General features: G+C 45.3%; 1 protein-coding gene across 6 annotated transcripts in view; it reads left to right on the top strand.

Moving 5' to 3' along the window:
- The window catches only part of dlg3 (discs, large homolog 3 (Drosophila)), a 75,166-nt gene that overhangs the window by 49,273 nt on the left and 6,157 nt on the right, over positions 1–19,736 (top strand). For 2 of the 6 annotated variants that reach the window (XM_071457627.1, XM_071457628.1), the window contains 8 exons: positions 957–1,101; positions 1,975–2,100; positions 7,662–7,818; positions 8,437–8,539; positions 15,548–15,662; positions 17,387–17,563; positions 17,661–17,736; positions 18,327–18,426. In XM_071457627.1, the coding sequence (XP_071313728.1) occupies positions 957–1,101; positions 1,975–2,100; positions 7,662–7,818; positions 8,437–8,539; positions 15,548–15,662; positions 17,387–17,563; positions 17,661–17,736; positions 18,327–18,426 (999 nt within the window). Of the gene's footprint in view, positions 1–956; positions 1,102–1,974; positions 2,101–7,661; positions 7,819–8,436; positions 8,540–9,919; positions 10,421–13,888; positions 14,227–15,547; positions 15,663–17,386; positions 17,564–17,660; positions 17,737–18,326; positions 18,427–19,117; positions 19,164–19,736 lie in introns of those variants that run through there. The other 4 variants (XM_071457629.1, XM_071457630.1, XM_071457631.1 and 1 more) reach the window with 4 other exon arrangements.

Raw genomic sequence — 19,736 nt, 5'->3', positions numbered from 1 at the left:
TTAAAAAGCCAGTTTCCTAAATGCCATTTTGGTTCCTTAGAGGGAAATTCTGGTTTTATACAACCTGGGTCTTATTTTTGTAGTGTTGGCCACTATCCCTCTTGCTAATAATATCATTGTTATCACCACGTTAATTGCTAAGTTCTGAGAACACAGAGACAAGAAGTCAGATGATCAGACAAGTTTTGAAAAAGCTTCTCAGGTTGGGCAAAGTTGTTTGGAGGAGAAAATGAAATGATTACCTAAACTGTCCAGTATCAACATCTAGAGCCCACACACTGACTTTGACCCACTGTAGCTGTGTTCATACAGTTTTTTTTTTTTTCTTTACTCCATATAAAGTGGTTTAGATAAAACGGCTAAATTGTTAAAACTGCTCATGTTTTTTGCTGCTTTAACTAAGATGTTATCACAAGACATAGTAATGATGTTTAAAACCTCAGGAATAAGACTTGCGTTGTTAGAAACTAGAATTTTCCTCATACAATTGTTAAGGTGACAAAGATGCTCGAGCTAGCAGCATGCTAGCAGCTCTGTAAGGCTGTTCTTAGGCACAGCTGTGCTTTGACCTAAATGCTAATGTCTGCATGTTATTATGCTCTCAGTGACAATGCTAACAGGCTGCAGGTATAATGTTCACCATCTTAGTTATTATGCTAACATTTGCTAATTAGTGCTCAAACCAAAAAGCTGATGTAACAGAGAAAAGAAAGTTTTGAGCTGCTGGGGATGATTAAACCCAGCAGGATTCCTCCTCTGGGGACCATGAATCTCTCTACAGAATTTCATTGTGGCAGCAGTTGTAGATTCTTCAGTCTGGATCAAAGAGAGACACCGACCGACACCTTCTTTTTTTTTCCTAGTTTAGCGAAGGTGTCAGTCTTACTCTATGTTCCTGTTGCGCCTGTGTTGTAATCATTCTCTCTTTCCCCCTACTGGCCTGGCCCTCCCTCCAGCCTTCCCCACCATGGTGGACAACCACGTCAGCCACAACTACATGGGGGCAATGGAGCCTAAGCCAGTGTACCCGCCGCCCCAGGTTACCCCGTCCAGGTACTCGCCAGTTCCCGGCCACATGCTAGGGGAGGAAGACTTCACGAGGTAGGTTACAGGCCGGTTCCTCCATGACTGATTCTCCTCCCATACATCACTATCATACAAGCTCTATGAGTGTAGATTTAACTAAAGCACAGCACAGAGTTTGGCTCTGGAGATCAGCTAAAGGCCTTGTTCGTACCTGCTGGTGCAGTTGTCTTTAAGGAATCATGTCTGTAGAGCAACTGTATGGGGCTACATTAGTTTTTAAAACTATGATTTTAAATTTGCATGGGTTTCTTTTCGTTCTCAGCCGCCTCCATTTTGTTGTTGTTTCAAAGGCGTTGTCATGGTTCCTGTGATGATACGTGTACATATTTGTTTTTGACGAAGCAAAGCAAATGCTCAGTTTACATATTTCATCTCATCAGGGCCATAGTGGTGCATACTACATAATAGCTGGTCAGAGTGTGGTGGCTGTGTGCTGAGAGAGGCCTCTTGACCTTACTTGTACTTGTTTTGACTGAGGTGTAACCTTTGACCTCCTATTCAAGTACTGGATCAGAAGTAGCATTCATAGGGGCTTGATTGGAGTCTCCCACGAGGCCTTGGCTCATCTTAACCCACAGCTCTGAGGAGGAGGCTGTGTTCTACCTGTGTGTGTGTGTGTGTGTGTGTGTGTGTGTGTGTGTGTGTGTGTGTGTGTGTGTGTGTGTGTGTGTGTGTGTGTGTGTGTGTGTGTGTGTGACTGCATGCAGGCGTTTATACGTGTCTGTGTGTTGTGGAGTAACTGTATGAGTGTTAGCTGTGTGGCCCTGTAATGTCCTTGTCCAAGCTGTCTACATGACTTGTATGTGCATTCGTCGCATCTTTGTTGGTATGTGTGCTTTATCTGTGTCCTACACTTGTCCCGTTCACTGTGATTCCTGTACCCCACAGCAGGGCTGAACCTATTTACAGTGTCATCCACAAACCTGGGGACAGCAAGGTGCCCCAGGCCCTCTACAGAGGCTTCTGTCCTTCCCCTGCTCCCTTGTGCCAAGGTCCGCTCCCCTTCTCTGGCAGGTACTAACCTAGTCCATCACGCCTTGCTTAGCTAACCCTCCTCTCTAGAGCTCAGCATCTTGATCTGGCATCAGACAGGAGTAGGGCCAGAGAGGGATGGAGGCCACCTGCCTCACCAGTCGTATGTTGTACCACATTTGTGCACAAAATACACAAAAAGAAATAGACAGAGAGGAGCCATGGATGGAAGAAGGAGAGGAAACAGAGGGAGGGTGGGATGATATCTCTGTTGATATAGCTGTCACTTTCAAGCAGGGGATTCTTTTGGCTTATTTATCCTCTTTCTGCCTCTTTCTGTCTGTATGTCTGCATGTAAATGTTTCCCCACCTCGTGTCTTTATATACTGGTGCTTTAAGTGTGTGGCTGCTTTTTTTTGTTTGTGTGACTATTTGACTTATGTTTTTAATCTTTTACGACTTCACATGGAACGTGTTCAAACATTAAACAGCAAATTGACTGTGGAACATAAATGAAAGAAATAAGCGTATTATTTCTTTCTCTTGTTTTTTTGCTACGACACACCCACTGCTTTTATTACTTTTCATGTTTTAAGTGGTTTACCCGTAGTCATTATTTGTCCATCAATTTTCTACTGATCTTGTTCCATCTATGAGTCTGAAACAAAGGAGCCCTGTTCGTCGCAGTTTAAAATGGAGTCGTACCTGCTCCTCACAAACACATCTCCACAGGAGTGCAGCCGAAAGGGCTTCACGCTCCCACAAGCTGCTCAATTCCATCTGTCAGGACGCATCGATAAAACGAAGCCTCTATCTTGGGCCAAGTTACTTTCACTGGTGGTTACTGCTGAAGACAATAATAATACATGATATTTGTGGCAGCGCTTGTGTTTTTTCACTGTTTGGCATAACGAAATGTGCAAAAGGCCTCCTGTTTGTTGATTTTATTTCACTTATTTACTTGCACTATATCCCCAGTCTTGTCCATCGTGCATCACCTCATGGATGAATGCCCCAGTATTTCTATGAACCATTGCTTTCATGTGATGTGTTTGTGATAAATGTGGCTTTTATTGTGTAACATATATGCAAATATGTGTTTTCCTGTGAGAGTTTGTGCGTGTAAGAGAGATAAAAGGGCAGATTCTGGTCTTTGTTTGGCTGTAACTTAAGGCAGGGTGTGGTGTTTAAAGGAAAGGACGGTGCAGGAGGATGGGGAGGCTTATGGGAGCCACCCAGCACAAACATTCTGCTGAGCAGCGTTGGAATGTTTTGCCTGCTGCTCAGTGTATGTAAATATAAACACCGAGCTTCGCTGTTACCATAAATGTAACGGGGAGTAAGAGCCTGATCCGGTACGGGCCAGCAGACCAGTAGCAGCAGACAGTCCTGCAGCTGTCATGATTCATCTGCACACTGGGAAAACCAGGCCATGCACTCAGGTCTTACCCCTCTCATCCCCCATGCTGCCAGCACCAATCACACACACATACTGTACACTGACACATTTGCTCATAATGCGCTGACACATATGAGCACACACATGTGCTTCAATGCAAAGCACAATTATGACACGGCCATATACCTGTGGGTATACATCCTGTGCACCAGACAAGTCATAAATTAGCAGGACAGATGAGGACGGCCTGCACGCTGTGACCATGCATGCACCTGTTTTCCTCCAGTGGGTTTGTGTGTCATGTCTGCTGTGGAATCGGAAAAGAGTGGCACAGTCTCGGAGGACATCATGTCCGACAACCGACTTGATCCCAATCACAGCAGATGAGCATCCAGCTCCGTCAGACTGACAGGCAGATAGCAGACACCTCCCTTCAGCCCCAGCAGCCTCCCCATTGGCTCCAACCAGGAGGGGTTATTTTAGATGGATGCTATAGTAAGCACAGGCTTCTGCAGAAGTGGAGCAGGCTGGTTGTGAGAAATGAGTCAGAGCTTTTATCAGCCCTCTGCCCATCTGCACATCCCCCTCAGTGGTGTCATCACAGACACATCCCCCTACACCCCCCCCTACACCCCCCCCCCCCCCCCCCCCCCCCCCCCCCCATCTGATATTACCCCCTTTCTGGACATTTGTTAGTACTGTACATAGCTCCCCTGCAGTCTTGTTTCTGTCCACATTGGACTGGATAAGAGATAAAAGCTCCGGGTTTAAATGTGGATGTTTAGTGTAAACATAAATCTACGTGAAGCAGTGACACTGAGCACAACCACTAAACAAGCAGCTCCTCTCTGCCGGTCGGGGCTGGAGCTGTTAGATATACACAACAATGCTTCAAGTTAGGCTGCTTTGTTCAGGCCCAGCTTGTGTAAATACAGGAGCTGGAGGACTGCAGCAGCAGGTGAGCTAATCAGTAACTTTATGTGTCTCATGCACACACAAAACCTTTGACTGGGCAGCGCAAGAATTCAGTCATCAATAACGAGGAATGCTTCAACCTTTGGTTCGCGTTTTTAAAAGATGCAAAAGCACAAAGGGGAGTTTAAAATAAAACTAATCACAGCAGATTCAGCTGAGTACTCATCCTAGGTGTTAATCATTCATCGCTCGGATTTTATTCTTAGTCACAGTGAGAGGCATGAAATATCTTAAACTGTCTATCACCTTAGCAGTGAATACATTTTTCCCTTTGTGAAATTAGAGGAAAATTGCAGGCCATAAAGAAGAGGCATACAGGAACTCTATGGCTGAAATTTAAGCAGTGAAAAGGCAGAGAGATAAAGCAGCATTTTAATTTTATCTGTATGCGCCTCTATACATAAGCTGGTGTGATCCATTCGGCGGAAGGGAGAGATAAAGTGCCGCGAGAGGTAGTGTCTGTCTGTGGAAAATGGCGTCCATCTGCAGTGTCCACCATTAATCAACCAAGCAGAGCCAATTACTGGACTGAGTCCAGGGCAGCGTGACCCGCTGAACCCTGCAGCCCAGATATCCAGTCACAGCTTTAGCATTGAGCTACGAGCGCCGCAGCGAAAACACTGAAACAGACAAGGGAAAATACAGCAGTGGGGGAGGTGGTGGGTTCTGAATTAGGGGAGAGATGCAGGAGAAATGGCTGGGCAGAGAGAGAATTTTACCGCTCTATGACTGTTTACATTCCTGGTGTGGATGAAAAGGGAAAGAGGGGGAAGGGGGGGTAGGCAGGTCTTGTGATAGGGTGGGAGGACTTGATCGCTGTATTTAAAGAGTATGAATTCATTCCCACTTTCCATCAAAATGTCCTGGTGATGCACATCCTACTGGCAAAGAGTGCATGAAGAAACACACGTGCACACTGCTCCTGTGGAGAACAACTAGAAGATACCAAAAGGCTGCCAGCCTTATGTGTTCAAATACTCCAGCATTAGGAAATCTAGCTTGTTGTCCAGTGTGCAACCAGGTCACAGACTATGGGGGCGTCGAATCAAAGGCCTTCAAGTCAAGACAGTCAGTTCGTGAGCTCCTCAGTTTGTTTACACTCTGACAAATTAGCAAGGACCTTCTGGGAATCTGTCTGCCTAGTCTCCAGAGGGCCAGGCTAACAGACAGGAATGCTGGTGTGCTGTTGGGGGGGGTGGAGGTTTGGGGGGGGGGGGGGGGGGGGGGGGGGGCAAGCAGCATCAGAGCAGAGATGACGGGACCAAAGTTGGATAACATCCACTCCGACACACCCGAGTCCCGGTGTAGACCTGGTTATTCCAGATGTGAGTGAGGGGTGATATTGGCTTCTTCCTGTGGAGCAGAACAAAGATGATTTGCACGGGAGCGGTAGGGTTAAGTGTGAAGTCTTGCCTTGCTAGTGATGATGGGGAGAGAGCGTTTGTGACAGGCCAAAGAAGAGCTGTTTTCCATCACAGCACACAAGGATGAGATAGGGAACATCAGGCCCCATACACAGGAGCTTCTAAATTTGTAGCCCCTCTCTCAGCGGAAGGCCAGAGAGGCAGAGGGGTCGAGGAGTAAGAGCTGAGCTGAGCTGAGCTGAGCAATGTGCCGTAGCCACCATGTTCACGGTCAACATCTCATCTTCCATGTCGCTGGTGAGGAGGCTGCCTGAACGCACAGTTAGGAAATGCTCTTTCAGAAGCAAGCACCGGATCCGGATCCTAAGGTAACCATGGAGATCTGTGTGCCCTGTCGAGTTGGGATGAAAAGCTCAAGATGGAAAGCAAGGTTATCTCAAGCTTGAATTGTTTTAAGGAAAATTAGTTGTTGTTGCTTATTTAAAAGCAAGTGCCACTTTTAATTTATTTCCTTTTTCTTTTTTTTAAAGGTTATTCAAAAAAGGACTGGAGCAAATATTTAAAGCCTTGTTAGTACTGTTGTTATTAACCGGTCCCTGATTCTGCCCAGTACAAACCTGTAAGACAATACCGCAGACCCAGAGTCACTGTGTTGCTACTGATCCATCTTATTTAGTGGTCTTACAAAAAAACTCTGCATCTAAGTTCAGTTAATAGTAAACGAGTACAGTTTAACAGTCTGGTTAAACCGTTTCACCATTAGGACTTTCTGTTGCCCCTCGTCTCTTTTAGTGGAGTAATCAGCACTTTTTTCCAGTCAGTCATGGGTATGATTCTGAAAGTTTGGAATGCTGCCTCGGCTGCCATCGCTGGGAAAATGGTCTTAACAGTTCGAGAGCAGCCATTAGGGATTGAGGAGGAATTGTTCCTGCAGACCGCAGGCTGAGTACTGCTAGAGACCACTAATAGGAACCATGCAGTGTTTTCTGTTAAGAAAGGAAAACTGTGTGTTTGTGTCTTTGCCTACGAATGTGCATGCACGTATACTTATGTGTGTATTTGTATATGTGTGTATGAGCGTGTGTGTGAATCTAATGTTGGGCTTCCTGGAGTGTGTGTGTTTGCACTCATGTGAAGTGTGTTCTCAGAGGGTTTTTGCTGGACCATAGCAGCGGTTTGGCCTCTCTAGCATCTTAAAACTGAGGCAGTCTGAAAATCCTGCTGGAGGATGAGTCATAGTGGCTAAAGCTAAAGCAGAGCTCCAGCGAGTCTGTCGAGCAGGAGGTAGCTCATTGTGTCTGCGTACATCAATGTGAGTGGGTGTTAAAGTGTGCAGATGTGTGTGCATTTCCATGAGATTGCTATGCATAAGCAGAAAGTGCTACAGTCAATAGATAACATGCATTTGAAGCCAGTCGTGCGGTTCCTGGTGTGACTGCCGACATAGTAATGAGTGAACAGTGCTATCCAAGTGGTTATCAAACTAATCAAAGTTATTTTTATTAGCAATATGATCAGTGCATGATTATTACATGGTTAATCATTGTTTCTACTGCTGAATAGTGTCCTGTAGATGAATCATTTAAAAGTTCTATTTAAAGCGCTCACGTTCACATATATACAGAGAGGATCTACAGAAAAAGATCTGCAGGCCCACTGCTTGTTGCTGCCAGAACTCAATGCACTCGACATTTTGGATCATCATATGCAGTGTAAACCAATAAAAGATGGCTGTTTATGTGAAACAGCCTCTGTGTACCCCTCTGTTTCTGCTCTTTGTTTCAGTTCTCTCTCTCTCTCTCTGCTCAGCTCTTCTGTGCTCTCTGTCCTGCCCTTCGCCCTGACTCTGTCCCTCTGTTTGGCAGGGAGCCGAGGAAGGTGTTGCTGCACAAAGGCTCCACAGGCCTGGGCTTCAACATCGTCGGCGGGGAGGATGGAGAAGGCATCTTCGTCTCCTTCATCCTGGCAGGAGGGCCGGCTGACCTGAGTGGTGAGCTGAGGAGGGGCGACCGGATTCTCTCGGTCAGTATCTTGTCCCTCAGGTTTTTTTTTTTGTTTATTCACATTAACAACTGCGACAAATTTTAAGGCATTACTGGAAGATTTTCAGCCAACTCCTGCTGTCAGAATAATGATGATAGAATTAAGGTGGCCTAGTGTTTAGAAAGGCAGCAAACATCTGCCCTGCTGAAATGTCCTTGAGCAAGACATTAAATTCATAACTACTCAGAGGGAGCTTAGCGGCGCTCTGTCAGACAAGAGAGTTTAGCAAATCAATAAAATATCCAATAAATTACATATTTAAATCCCTTGACTTGTATTTCATAACTCTTATTAACCTTTTCAGAACCCAGTGTAGATGCCTGTTTTATTTCAGTGCTGCGTGTTGTCTAAAAATACTTTGCTACACATTATATATAAAGATAATATTCAACAGAAGCTAAAAAACGTACTTTCCTCTTAAGGAGCTTATTTCAAATCAGCAGTTAAAATCACATCATTTCCATACATGTTATTATCTAGTCTAACTAATGTAAGGCACTCACATGATGAGGGAAGACCTTCTCTCCAGGTGATGCACCTCTGGGACCTACTCTAGGCTTTTTCTTGCTAAGTTTGCCTCTGTCTGGTTTGTTGTAGGTGAATGGAGTGAATCTAAGGAATGCCACACATGAACAGGCGGCAGCAGCGCTGAAGAGAGCCGGACAGACCGTCACCATCATTGCTCAATACAGGCCTGAAGGTAAGGCCCTACAGTCTCAAATCACACATGAATACTTCATGAATCTGTGGCAAAATGGATATTGAACTCACAGTTTTAATGGTCTGTTATGGAAAGAGTTGCTGTCATACAACCTTTATCTAATTGTTAGGTTTTTAGAAGCGTTATTGAGCCAGATTAACCTGTTAGGTTAGATTCTTTTGTAAAATGTCGTCTGTGGCTCTGAAGGAAGCTTGTTAAAGTCTGGGACAATGATCAAGAGATTTCAACTGAGTTATCTGAAGGCATCAAGGTTAAATAAGCTGTTTGATATTTTGAGAAAATATTCACTTGCTTCCCAATTCAGATGAGAAGATCGATACCATTCTCACCTCTGTACAGTAAATGTGTAGCTGCAATCAGCAGTAATCTGCTTAGCAGGACCTTTAAACATCACAAATCATCAGGTTGTGTCTTGTTTGTTTAATCCGTGCAAAAATCAAAACGTTAAAACGGCAGATTAAGATTTTGCAGGGATTATGTACAGAACTGTTTTTGTCCAGGTGCAGTCACTGCGCAGTCTCACCTGGTTGTCTGGCAGCCTCATGGTGAGGAGGAGACACAACCTGCTGTAAAACCACAACCTCTTGTTGAGGGAAATGTAGGCTCTAGTCCTATCTATTTATAGGAATGTGCACAGCGTCACTTGTGTGTGTGTGTGTGTGTGCGTGTGCGTGTGTGTGTGTGTGTGTGTGTGTGTGTGTGTGTGTGTGTGTGTGTGTGCATGTGTGTGATAACGGGACCCACTCAGAAAAACAGATCGATAGTGCTACTACAGTTCTAAAACTCCACAGAGACCCTTTGAGATAAGGGGAAACACTGACTTCACTTCCCCCCAGAATCTTCCTCTAAGCTGTGGAATCTAATGCCAACCTTTTAAATATGGCTCATTATTTTCCTAAAAGAACTGGGCTCTTAAGTTTTTAGTAAATGTTTCTCATGTGAGATTTTAGTGAGTACTTTCAGCTGCAGGATATTGTATGTGGGGTTGACTCATAATAAACTACAGTACCCATGTTCGTGGTAATGAAGGAACATGTGACCAAGACCTCATTGCTATTGCTCATTGTCAATGTTTTTAATGGATTTTTGACAGACATGTTGAGGTGTATGGCTCAAATGAATAATCCGGATTTGGAAACATAGACAAAACTTGTTAGAATGATCAGCTGGGGATTTAATTTGATTTGCAGACAGTAAGAAAACCGCGAAATATCGACAGACTTATTCTTTAGTGTTGCAACAAAAGTCAGTTCCACCTGGTGTTTTGGTGCATGCGTGATAAGCTCCGGTTGCAGCCCCGGTCGCGCTCCTGATAGGCCGGCTTCAGGAAGTATTCAGGTCCAGGGGCGGGGCTGGTGTTAGCAGGCTGAAGTGTGGGCCGAAAGCTGCAAGGCGGGCAAACGAACCGCTGTTGTCCTTCTGTCTCTGTCCAAGCCCCGAGCCGCTGGGAACCAGATGGAAAGAGGAGACTAAACGGGAAGTGTGAGCTCTAACATCCGTCACGACAGCAGAGGAAAGTTTTTTTTTTTGCATTTTTTTTTTTTTTTTTTTTTGAAGGCGTTCAAAGTGAAGGTGGAACAGGAAAAAAGTTGAAACTTGTATCTGTCTGCCAGCCTGTGCGGATGGGGGATGGGTTCGAACACAACAGCAGCAGAGCAGAAGCCGCATGAACTCCCTAATGGCTGGATGAAGAAACTACCGGCGCAGACGGACAAATAACAGCTACACATTCACTTCACTGAGGGGAGGCGAGGAGGCAGACTGCGGGGAAATTGACACATTGAAACCGGAGCGACTGCGTGGGTTACATTGTAGAAGAGGTTTATTTAGGCTACGGCTGTTTCCGAGGTAGTCTGAGAGGTAGGTGCCCCCTTCAGCTGTAACCTGTAGTTTCACCTCAGCTGTAAAGTCACTGTAAAAAAGTGAGTGAGTGTTCCTCTAATGCCTGAGCTGCTAAAAAAAGTAAGAATTAACCTCCTTCAAGTGGGAACACAAGTTCAAAAAGACTCTATTTAATCAGCCTTGAAATGAATGTGGAGTTACCGTGGCAGACATGTGATAGCCTCACCCCACCGTGGTTCATACAGTCACTTCTGTGGCACACTCCTGCCATTACCATGGTTTAAGCCTTTTGTTTGTTTCCTCCCGACTCTTCAGTTTAATCCTTAAAACCAGATGAAGTGTCTTTATGTCGTGATTCACATGAGGCAGGATTCATTCAATCACTTCAAACAATTGCTTTTCAGTTCTTATGTAACCCAAGCCTTTAGGTGGGGACACAGAGGTGTGGTCAGACAGGTGTGTGTCAGCTTGGTGGTGGTTTAAACAGTGACCTCACCTGTGAACCTCAGCTCTTTACACCTGTATGTCACCGCCGCACCAGACTTTGGACTCTCAGACCACTAGTCCATTTTCACTGCTGACTAAAGCAGAATTTAAGTGTTTATTCAGCCACGTATGTGTTTTATCTAATTTAACAGAGTTTATTTCACAAAGTGGCACAACTCTGTCTTTTGTAATAGTAAATCACAGATTGACTGTGCATTACAGCTACTTTGGCAGTTGCGTTTTTCTCAGTGTTGTAATTCTTTTCATGTGTTACTTGCTGCTATAAAAACAAAGGGAAGGATATTGTCAGCTTTAGATCTAGGCTGAGTTCTGAGGTTGGGCTATGACAGGAATGTGCAGGGGCATAAGTTGGAGCATGCTTTAACGCCATATTCCTTTCACTTTCAATAAAACACAAGCCTCAAATGTCCAATAACGCTCCAAGGTCATTGATGGTGCTCGGTGTCAGTGAAGGTGGAACAGGATCAGTGACATGGAGCTAAGCTAAAGAAGCACACAGGCTGAGATCAGAACTGTCAATATTGCAGTGTAGGTTTTCCCTCTGCTACAGAATACTGACTATAATGCTCCATTCTTGTCCATGTGAGTTCATGTAGTCTCGCGTGCCAGACCATTCGGGCAGCATCTTGAATAATGATGCAGTTAGTTGAAGGGAACCTTTGTTTTTCATACCAAATCATGCTTTCAGCTCTGCGCCCCCTTTTGTAACCCAGTGAGGGACACTTATCTGTTTGTGTACGATGCGTAACTACTCTAAACACACAAGTTGAGCACTGGCAAATGATTGACTTCCTGCATCCCCACTGGTGACCTGAGATCTGTCGCCAGTAAATCTGCTGGCATCCTAAAGCGGTGTGTGACATGTTCGTCGTTTGAGTCTGGAGCAAGAGGAGAACCCCCTGTGAGCTGTACAAGGACAGTCAGTCAGGGGGAGGAAGTGGAGGGTGAATGCCTGTTTATGTCGGGCAAACTGCCTGGAGAGTAATCTGAGGGGCTGGGGCCCGGGCGTCCGCAGACGTCAGATGGAAGGCCAGCACTGAAGACTACAAGAAGCCACAACAGAGCACCCAGGCTGCAGCAGAAGCCCCCCTGACTCTCAGTGGCTTACTGGAGCATCACCAAGTCTCTTTCACTCACATTGAGTCTGAAGGAATGGAAGTGAGGGGTGTATCCTTCATGCTAGCCTTTCCCACTATCAAGGAGTGTAATTACACTAAAATCTTTGCATGTAGGAAATGGGAGCAGTGCTGTGGAGGAAGTGTTAAACTCCACGTGTCCTCATTAAACTTACAACAGTATGCATTACAGAGGATTGCAGACATACTTTAGCCAGGGTCTACTTGTTCCTCTACTGGGGTCTGTGTGCTCACTGGGTCGGCTGTTCCTGAGATCATAACACGCTCTCACATTACATGTACGTGCCTGCTGCGTTGCATAACTGGATCAAAAGAGAAGCGACCGTCCCCCAAAATAAAAAAGCTGTACGACTAATCAGGACACGCAGTGGGAGTGAGAGATACAGAATAGTCCCAGTTTCTATTAGCTGTCTGCTCCTCCTGTGGGTCACTCCTAAAAATATAAGCTCGCTCTTGTGTATTAAGACCTTTAAGGGACAGAGATTTTACATTGATAATTGTGGACTCCCTTTTCCCAGCATTTCAAAGGTGTGTTTCTGAGTAGGGAGGTGGGAGAACAATTAATGTTGGATTGATAACTATGAAGAATGTATTACTTGACATTAAGCACATGACTCATTCTTAACCAGATTCATGTGGTTATGTCCTTAAATAAAACCTGTAACACAGTGTCAACAGATAATAGGGGTAGCCCGGCCGGTTTTGAGTTAATTTGCTGTTATATGCCACAGCTTTTCTGTGTTTATTTAATTTGCAGTCAAATACTCACAGCAAAAATAGACTTCCTGCAAGAAGAAACATGAATTTTGTATTTCAGAAGCATTTTTTAGAAATTAATTTTACAGTTCTTTTTTTAATGTCTGTGTAAGAAAGGTGATGATATGTATCCGAGCTCCCAGGACACATGTAAGCCAGGCACATTGTAGTTCATGGTCACCACCTCAGTCTTAGCCCACAAGGCTGGCCAGGAATCAGTTAATGAAAACTGACATTTTAATTCTACTTGCGGCTGATCTGAGGACTGAAGCTGCTGGATTTGTGCTCAGTTGTATCTCTGATTTTCTCACAATCCAGGAAGACTTTCAATTTTTGTTACTGCGTGTACTCTGTGTGTATCAGGTGGGTCAAACGTTTGATACTGAACTAATGTTGGAGTAGAAAGTGCTGTCGTCCTGGTGGTGCCTTTTGTGATGTGGTTGGTGATAATGATTCACCAGTATCACAGTGTGTTCTAGCACTGGGAGTATCCTTCCTCTTCTCTGAAACAGATCTTCCTTCCCTCCTAAACTTCCTTTACTGAAACTGAGACCACTTTAATCTAAAGGAAGTCGATGTTGCTGATTGGTCAGTCGTTTTGAGAGACCGGTTATCATGTTGTTTCTTTTCACTACTCCGTTTCACAGATGTAGTGATATGCTGTACAAAGATGACTGTAATGCAGATTTCCTTGTATTCTGTTCCCAAACACACAGAGGCTTAAAACTGGTGGTAGTGTTTTTCCTGCTCCTCTTGAATATCCACCAAGTTTAGATTAATCATTTGGATGTTAGGAATGTGAACAAGCAAAGCATTTGACTCCGCCACCTGTGCTACTCAAACCACTGTCTCACTGACACGGCTCTCAGCCCTTCAGGTCGGTGGTATTGTGCAGAGGGTATTAAGACTGCTCTCTCTGTTCAACTACTCTTTGTCTTGTCTCTCGGCGCCTCCCAAGCTGCTGCTTCTTGTGCTTCATTCTCTCGTCTTTCCTGTGCCTCAGAGCCAAGTGGACTAGTCTGAATGGCTGTTTCCGCATCTGCCGTCCCTGTTCTAGGTGTGTTAGGACGTTGCTCTTGGTTACAGGCAGTCAGGTGGTGTCTGGTTACCTCACCTTGCAGCGTCACTCTGTTGTATTGTTAACCTTTTGAGCAGAGACCAGGGTGGAGAGCTGCCACCAGGCCTGCGGCAGGATCTGTGTTTGCTTTGAATCCCCTTTAGGTTTTGGCCGGGGGGGCGGTGTGGGGGGCGAACGCTTGTTTTTGCACCTGTCCAGTATTTTCCAGGAGCTTGGACTAACTTGGAAATCATTTTTGGAGGCATGGGTGTTTGTTTTTCAAGGCTACTTGTTCGACAGACTCTGGACTTTGATCTCTCGTTCACGTTTCAGGAAGTGTTGCCAGCTATGGATGATTAATCTGTAAGGTAGGAGTCAGCCCCTACAGGCACGGCAGTGAAGGAGACAAGTGCAATAAAAGTGCAGGATCCTCTCTGGCACCAGTACTTTTATAGCCTGATTGTGATCAGGACATAGATATGTTGTGGTGTTTAAGCAGTAGTATTACCTGCTGTTAATGATGTGATTGTAGTTTGTTGTATACAGCTAAGTTCCTGGGCACAGTTGTGCAACATGAAACATTAATACTTATTAATTCTAACTGCAGTTACATTCTTTTTATCAGCAGTGTAAAGTGTAAAATTGTCAAAAGGTTTCTATATATGACAGAATCAGTCGCCCAGGGTGCTGCCCTGTTACGGGCCCAACACCTCCTTTGTGTGATCACATGAGCGACGACCTAGCCCGCTTGTTTTTCTAGCTGCATCTGCCGCTCTGTTTGTGTAGCCGGTGTGCGGTGGCCCGGCTTGTTCCAGCAGCCTGGGCACAGAGCACGCTGAGCACAGCAGGCTAACGAGAGCGTTCTTAATGAGCAGGTCCAGGTGGATTCATACATCATCCCTGTGCTCCTGAGCAGCAACTGGATTTACACACCTATGACAAATGGTCATGCATTTGAAATTGTTGGAGGCCTTCCCTTTTTTTAACCACACTAAAGAGCCCATGTTGAACTTAATTAATCTGTATAATTAATTACCTGACATGAGACATTGCTGGATGTGTAAGGCAGATCTATGATAAACCATCTGTTCCTGGGGTCATTAATCAGCCAAGGATTCACTGAACCTTCCCTCTGTTCACTCCAGCTCACTGCAGCACCATGTAAGGTGCAATTTTCCAGTGAAGTAAGAGAACAGGATCTAATACTGTCTTTTTATTCTTCTTTATTACCTCCAGGGGTCGGGACTTCACTCATGTTTGTTAGTTTGTCGTTAGAATTATACAAAAACCAATGAACCAATTTGCACCAAACTTTGTGGAAGGATGGGGCCTGGGCCACAGAGCAGCCCATTCAATTTTGGTGTTGATCCAGGATCCATTTTTTTATCACTTTCCTTAATGTTGCGAGATCAGGCATTTCTCAGGAGGTAATATGCAGGCGGAGATGTTAAAAATCAGACATATTTATGGTGTTGAGCTCTGTGAGTTTGTACAGTTTGGTGCAAATCCAGGTCATAATCTGGACCTGGTGGAAGTAAATCCTTTGGCCTGGGCAGAGCCGTGGGCTCTACTGAGCATCATTCTCATTTAGGTGTATCAACGTGAAAGCCCTGAGGGCAAGTGTATTCCTGAGGACCTATTTTTGGGGGGTGCTGTTGACACAGTTTGTTTTTGTTTCTCACATTGCAGAGTACAGTCGCTTTGAGTCCAAGATCCACGACCTGAGGGAGCAGATGATGAACAGCAGCATGAGCTCAGGATCAGGCTCCCTGCGCACCAGTGAGAAACGGTCTCTCTATGTCAGGTAAAGCTGACACACACACACACACACACACACACACACACACACACACACACACACACACACACACACATACATACATTCATGCTTGCACTCACTACATCAAGTTCTAAGATCTGTAGTCAAAAGAAACTCTCTTACATAATAAAGCTCTACCTGCCTGTGGGGGAGAATAAAGCCTGAAAGCACATGTCAAAAGCAGCCGCACTGTTGGAGTACAACAGCATGACACACATGGCAGAGATCATACGATTAAACTTGATACTATTTGTGGGATAATGTTTAACTTAGGGCATTGGGTTGATACTATTCACCACCATAAATAACTGATGGACTGGCGTTCCCTGTTGTTGTTTTGATGCCACATATGACATTGATTCTACTTGGTGTAATGCAGATTGACAGAGGAGCTTGTCAGAGTGACCTGCGTTATGACACTTTGGGCCGGTTGCCAAACGGGATGGAGGCTCATTTAGGAATTAAAACAGGAGGCATCCCTCTGCTCACATAAAGCAAGTCACACAGGGGTCAAGGTAAAAGGACTGTGATGTAAATCCATAGTCCAAGTGCTTCCCTATATTTCTGCTGAAGCACTAATGCGCTTCACTTAACCTAAGCCTAATAGCCACATTACTAGATTGATTTAGCCTGAGTTCAATAGCATTGGGCCTTACCCGAATATATCAGAAGTATATAGGTGTTATCTCATTGGACACACGCTATAGTCAGTGGAGTGTTAGTCTGACTCATGCCTCTCTTATAGACCAGCTCCTATGAGACATGTAGAGCCTAGCCTGCTCCTGTGCGGGTGACTAAGCCCACAGTTATGTTGGAAAAGCTGTCTAGTTAGCCGGCTGATGCAGGAGCCGCCATGTCCTCTCAGCCCACCCTCAGGAATGTGGAGGCGTTAAACCTCTAAGGTGCACTCGGGAAAAAAAAACACAAACACGGAGTCACATGTTCTCACATTGTCTCTGAAACACACTGTAAGTATGTCAAGGTGCAACAACATGGTTATTGCTTGGAATTTGATTATCGCTCGTCAACCTATGTTGAAAGTGCTCTTGTGTCACTGTAAAGCACAGGAGCAAAGAGGCTTCCACCTGATTGCATCAGGACAGTTTCAGATGTGCTGTTTACCTTCTGCCACCTCCTGCCGGTTGGCAGGAGCAGCGTGGCAAAAAACGTTTAAACAGAGGAGAAAAATGCATTTTGGCCACAGCGTGTCTGTCCACTGGCCTGCGGAATATTGCCTGAAGATATAGGCTTGTAGGTCAAGGAAACTGAAAACCAGTAAAGCAGGTGTTAATACCTTTAGCCGTGACCGTGGGTTTACCTGTCAGACAGGACAGTGACGCACTCCAGACAATAAACAGTGTGTTTGTATGTGGCAATAGCAGGTAGAAATGTCAGGTGGAAACATTTATGACTTTCTTTATACATAAGTCAACAGTCAGATGTGACATTACTTCCCACTTTCTGTTTGTGTGGTTGCACACGAGCAAGTTTAATAAAGAGTTTTATTATCTAAAATGACTTTCAAGGTCTTATGTTGTCATCGTAAATCACATATTGTGAATGCAGTAACAGTCCACATGCTATGTGAAGTAAAGGACCAGTATGTGTTGCAGGAGGACGCAATAATTTAATCTTAGTGCACGTAGAGTCTCTACACACAAGTTGGAGACAGAAGTACAAGAGAGTAACCACAGCCTTTGTTTTTGTAGAGCTTTGTTTGACTACGACCGAACGAGGGACAGCTGCCTCCCCAGCCAAGGCCTGAGCTTCTCCTATGGTGATATCCTCCATGTCATTAATGCTTCTGATGATGAATGGTGGCAGGCGAGGCTGGTCACACCACATGGAGAGAGTGAGCAGATTGGGGTCATTCCAAGCAAGAAAAGGTACAGTTGCTCTTCATTCGCAGCAGGGTCCTAATGCCAGACAAATTCATTCATTCATTCCCAGCCTAAACCTGCTTCCCCCCTTCCCCCCCCCCAGAGTGGAGAAGAAAGAGCGGGCCAGGTTAAAAACAGTCAAGTTCCACGCCAGGACAGGGATGATTGAGTCTAACAGGGTAAGTGTAGAGGACCAGCTGCTCCCTGCCCTGGTGCCAAAGAGGCTGTCTTCAGAGCTGCTGCTGGGCTCCCAGGGAGATGGCCTACTTCCCCCCTGAGTGTGGGAAAGAGACCAGCACCTGCTCACTGAGGCGAGCACAAAATGCGCTCATATTACTGTATAGATTACACAGGAGCTCCGTGGAGATGAGAGGCCTCTGTAACCTCCACAGCTCACGCACTTGGTGATATTAAGAAATGTGCACTTAGACAATGTCTGTCAGAGGCAGATGTGTCAGATTTAATTTGTAGAAATATAAATCAGTTGTAATGTTGTATCTTTATAATGTTTGATGCACGGAGATTCAAGTCATTGACAACAGCTGATGTTTAAGTTGGTAAACAGAAGCTTCACGTTGATGCCATTCATTTCCACACATTACCTGCTTCTCATTTTCATTATTTGATGTGTATGGTTTGTTTACATTTCATTTGTTTTTTTTTTTTGGTTGTTGTTTTGCATGGGTGTTGTACCGTCATTGAATCCCATTCTGTTTTTGTTTTCACCCTCTCATTGCCCCCCCTCCCCCCTTCTCACCCACACGAGCAGCCAGTCAAAGTAAAGCGCAAAAAAAGCTTCAACCTCTCACGCAAGTTCCCGTTTTACAAGAGCAAGGAGAATATTGTGCAGGAGTTGGTGGAGTCTGAACGTGAGTACCAGCTGTGTGATCGAGGGGGGGTGGGGTGGGGGTGTTGTTTTTCGTCCTTTCCCCTTCATGCTTCAGTTCTGTCTCTCCAATTTTCATCTTTCCGCTCACCTCCAGGGAGGGTTTGTGTGATGGCACCACTCTCATCCCTTTCTCACTGTCCCAGAGAGACGCCCCACATGCAGAGCCGGCATCAAGCCGGAGATGTGTGTGTGTGTGTGTGGGGGGGGGTGTGTTTCTCTCTGGTGTGTCTGTGCATCTGTCTGTGGGCTCCAGAGGAGTGTCTAGCTGTCTGTGCTGCCAGCTGTGTGTGTGTGCGCGCAACTTCTTGGCTGCATTAACACACAGGCGTCCTAACACTGTGATGCTGCTCCTGGTATAAATCCTGATCAATTCTCCAGTCAGTCACTGACCCACAACAAGAAGAATCTCATTAACTGGACTGAAGCTTTAACACTTAACAGGTCAAAATCCCATTTTAATGGGATTGGACTTGTGTAATTGAAAGGCTGTGGCTTACTATGAACAAAGTGGAGCTCAGGCTTAATGAGTACAGCACAGCGCCATGTGTCAGTGGGCTTGGCGAACACGACACAGCACTCCTCTCCCTCTCTGCCCCAACTCTCACTAACCTCTTCTTCTTCCTGTCTGCTCTCTTCTCTTGGTTTCTGCTCTCACCTGTCGGGACACCTAGGACTTCCCAGGGTTAAGCGATGACTTTTATGGATCAAAGAGTTTGAGTAAGTGTGTGGTTGTACTGTCAAGTAGCTGTCCCCTGAGCTCAGAGAAAAATGCTTTGTCACTGCAGACCCAGCTGGGAATGCTAAACCACACACATTTAGAGTGACACACACACACACACACACACACACACACACACACACACACTCACTCTCAGATTCACAGTACATATAAAATATGAATTCCCACGGGAGGGCAAGTGAGCCTCACACTTATGCTGAATGTCTCATGGGGTCTTTACAGTAAATGTTTAGCAGAGTTTTGTCAGATGAGGTCACACAGAGCTGGAATGTATCTGTCACTGGAGCAGAGCGTTGCTATGCCAGGTTGACAACACTTTTTCCTCCACTTCCCTGGAGTCGACCAGCTCCTGCCTCCCTCCTGTGGACGACGGGAGGGAGGCGTTACCTGGATATTTGTGCCGGTGACAGTCGGAGCCGGGGGCGTTATGTTTTCAGGTTGTCCATCCGTACGTCCGTCTCAATCCTGTGAACACGATATCACAGTAACGCCTGGAGGGAATTTCTTCAAATTTGGCACAAACATTCACTTGGACTCAAAGATGAACTGAT

The sequence above is a fragment of the Trachinotus anak genome, unplaced genomic scaffold (assembly GCF_046630095.1).
Source record: "Trachinotus anak isolate AG129_WGS33_773 ecotype Australia unplaced genomic scaffold, CSIRO_AGI_Tana_v1 ptg000021l, whole genome shotgun sequence".
Classification (NCBI taxonomy): Eukaryota; Metazoa; Chordata; class Actinopteri; order Carangiformes; family Carangidae; genus Trachinotus; species Trachinotus anak.
The sequence above is the reverse complement of the archived record's forward strand: the minus strand, read 5'-3'. Positions and strand labels throughout refer to the sequence as shown.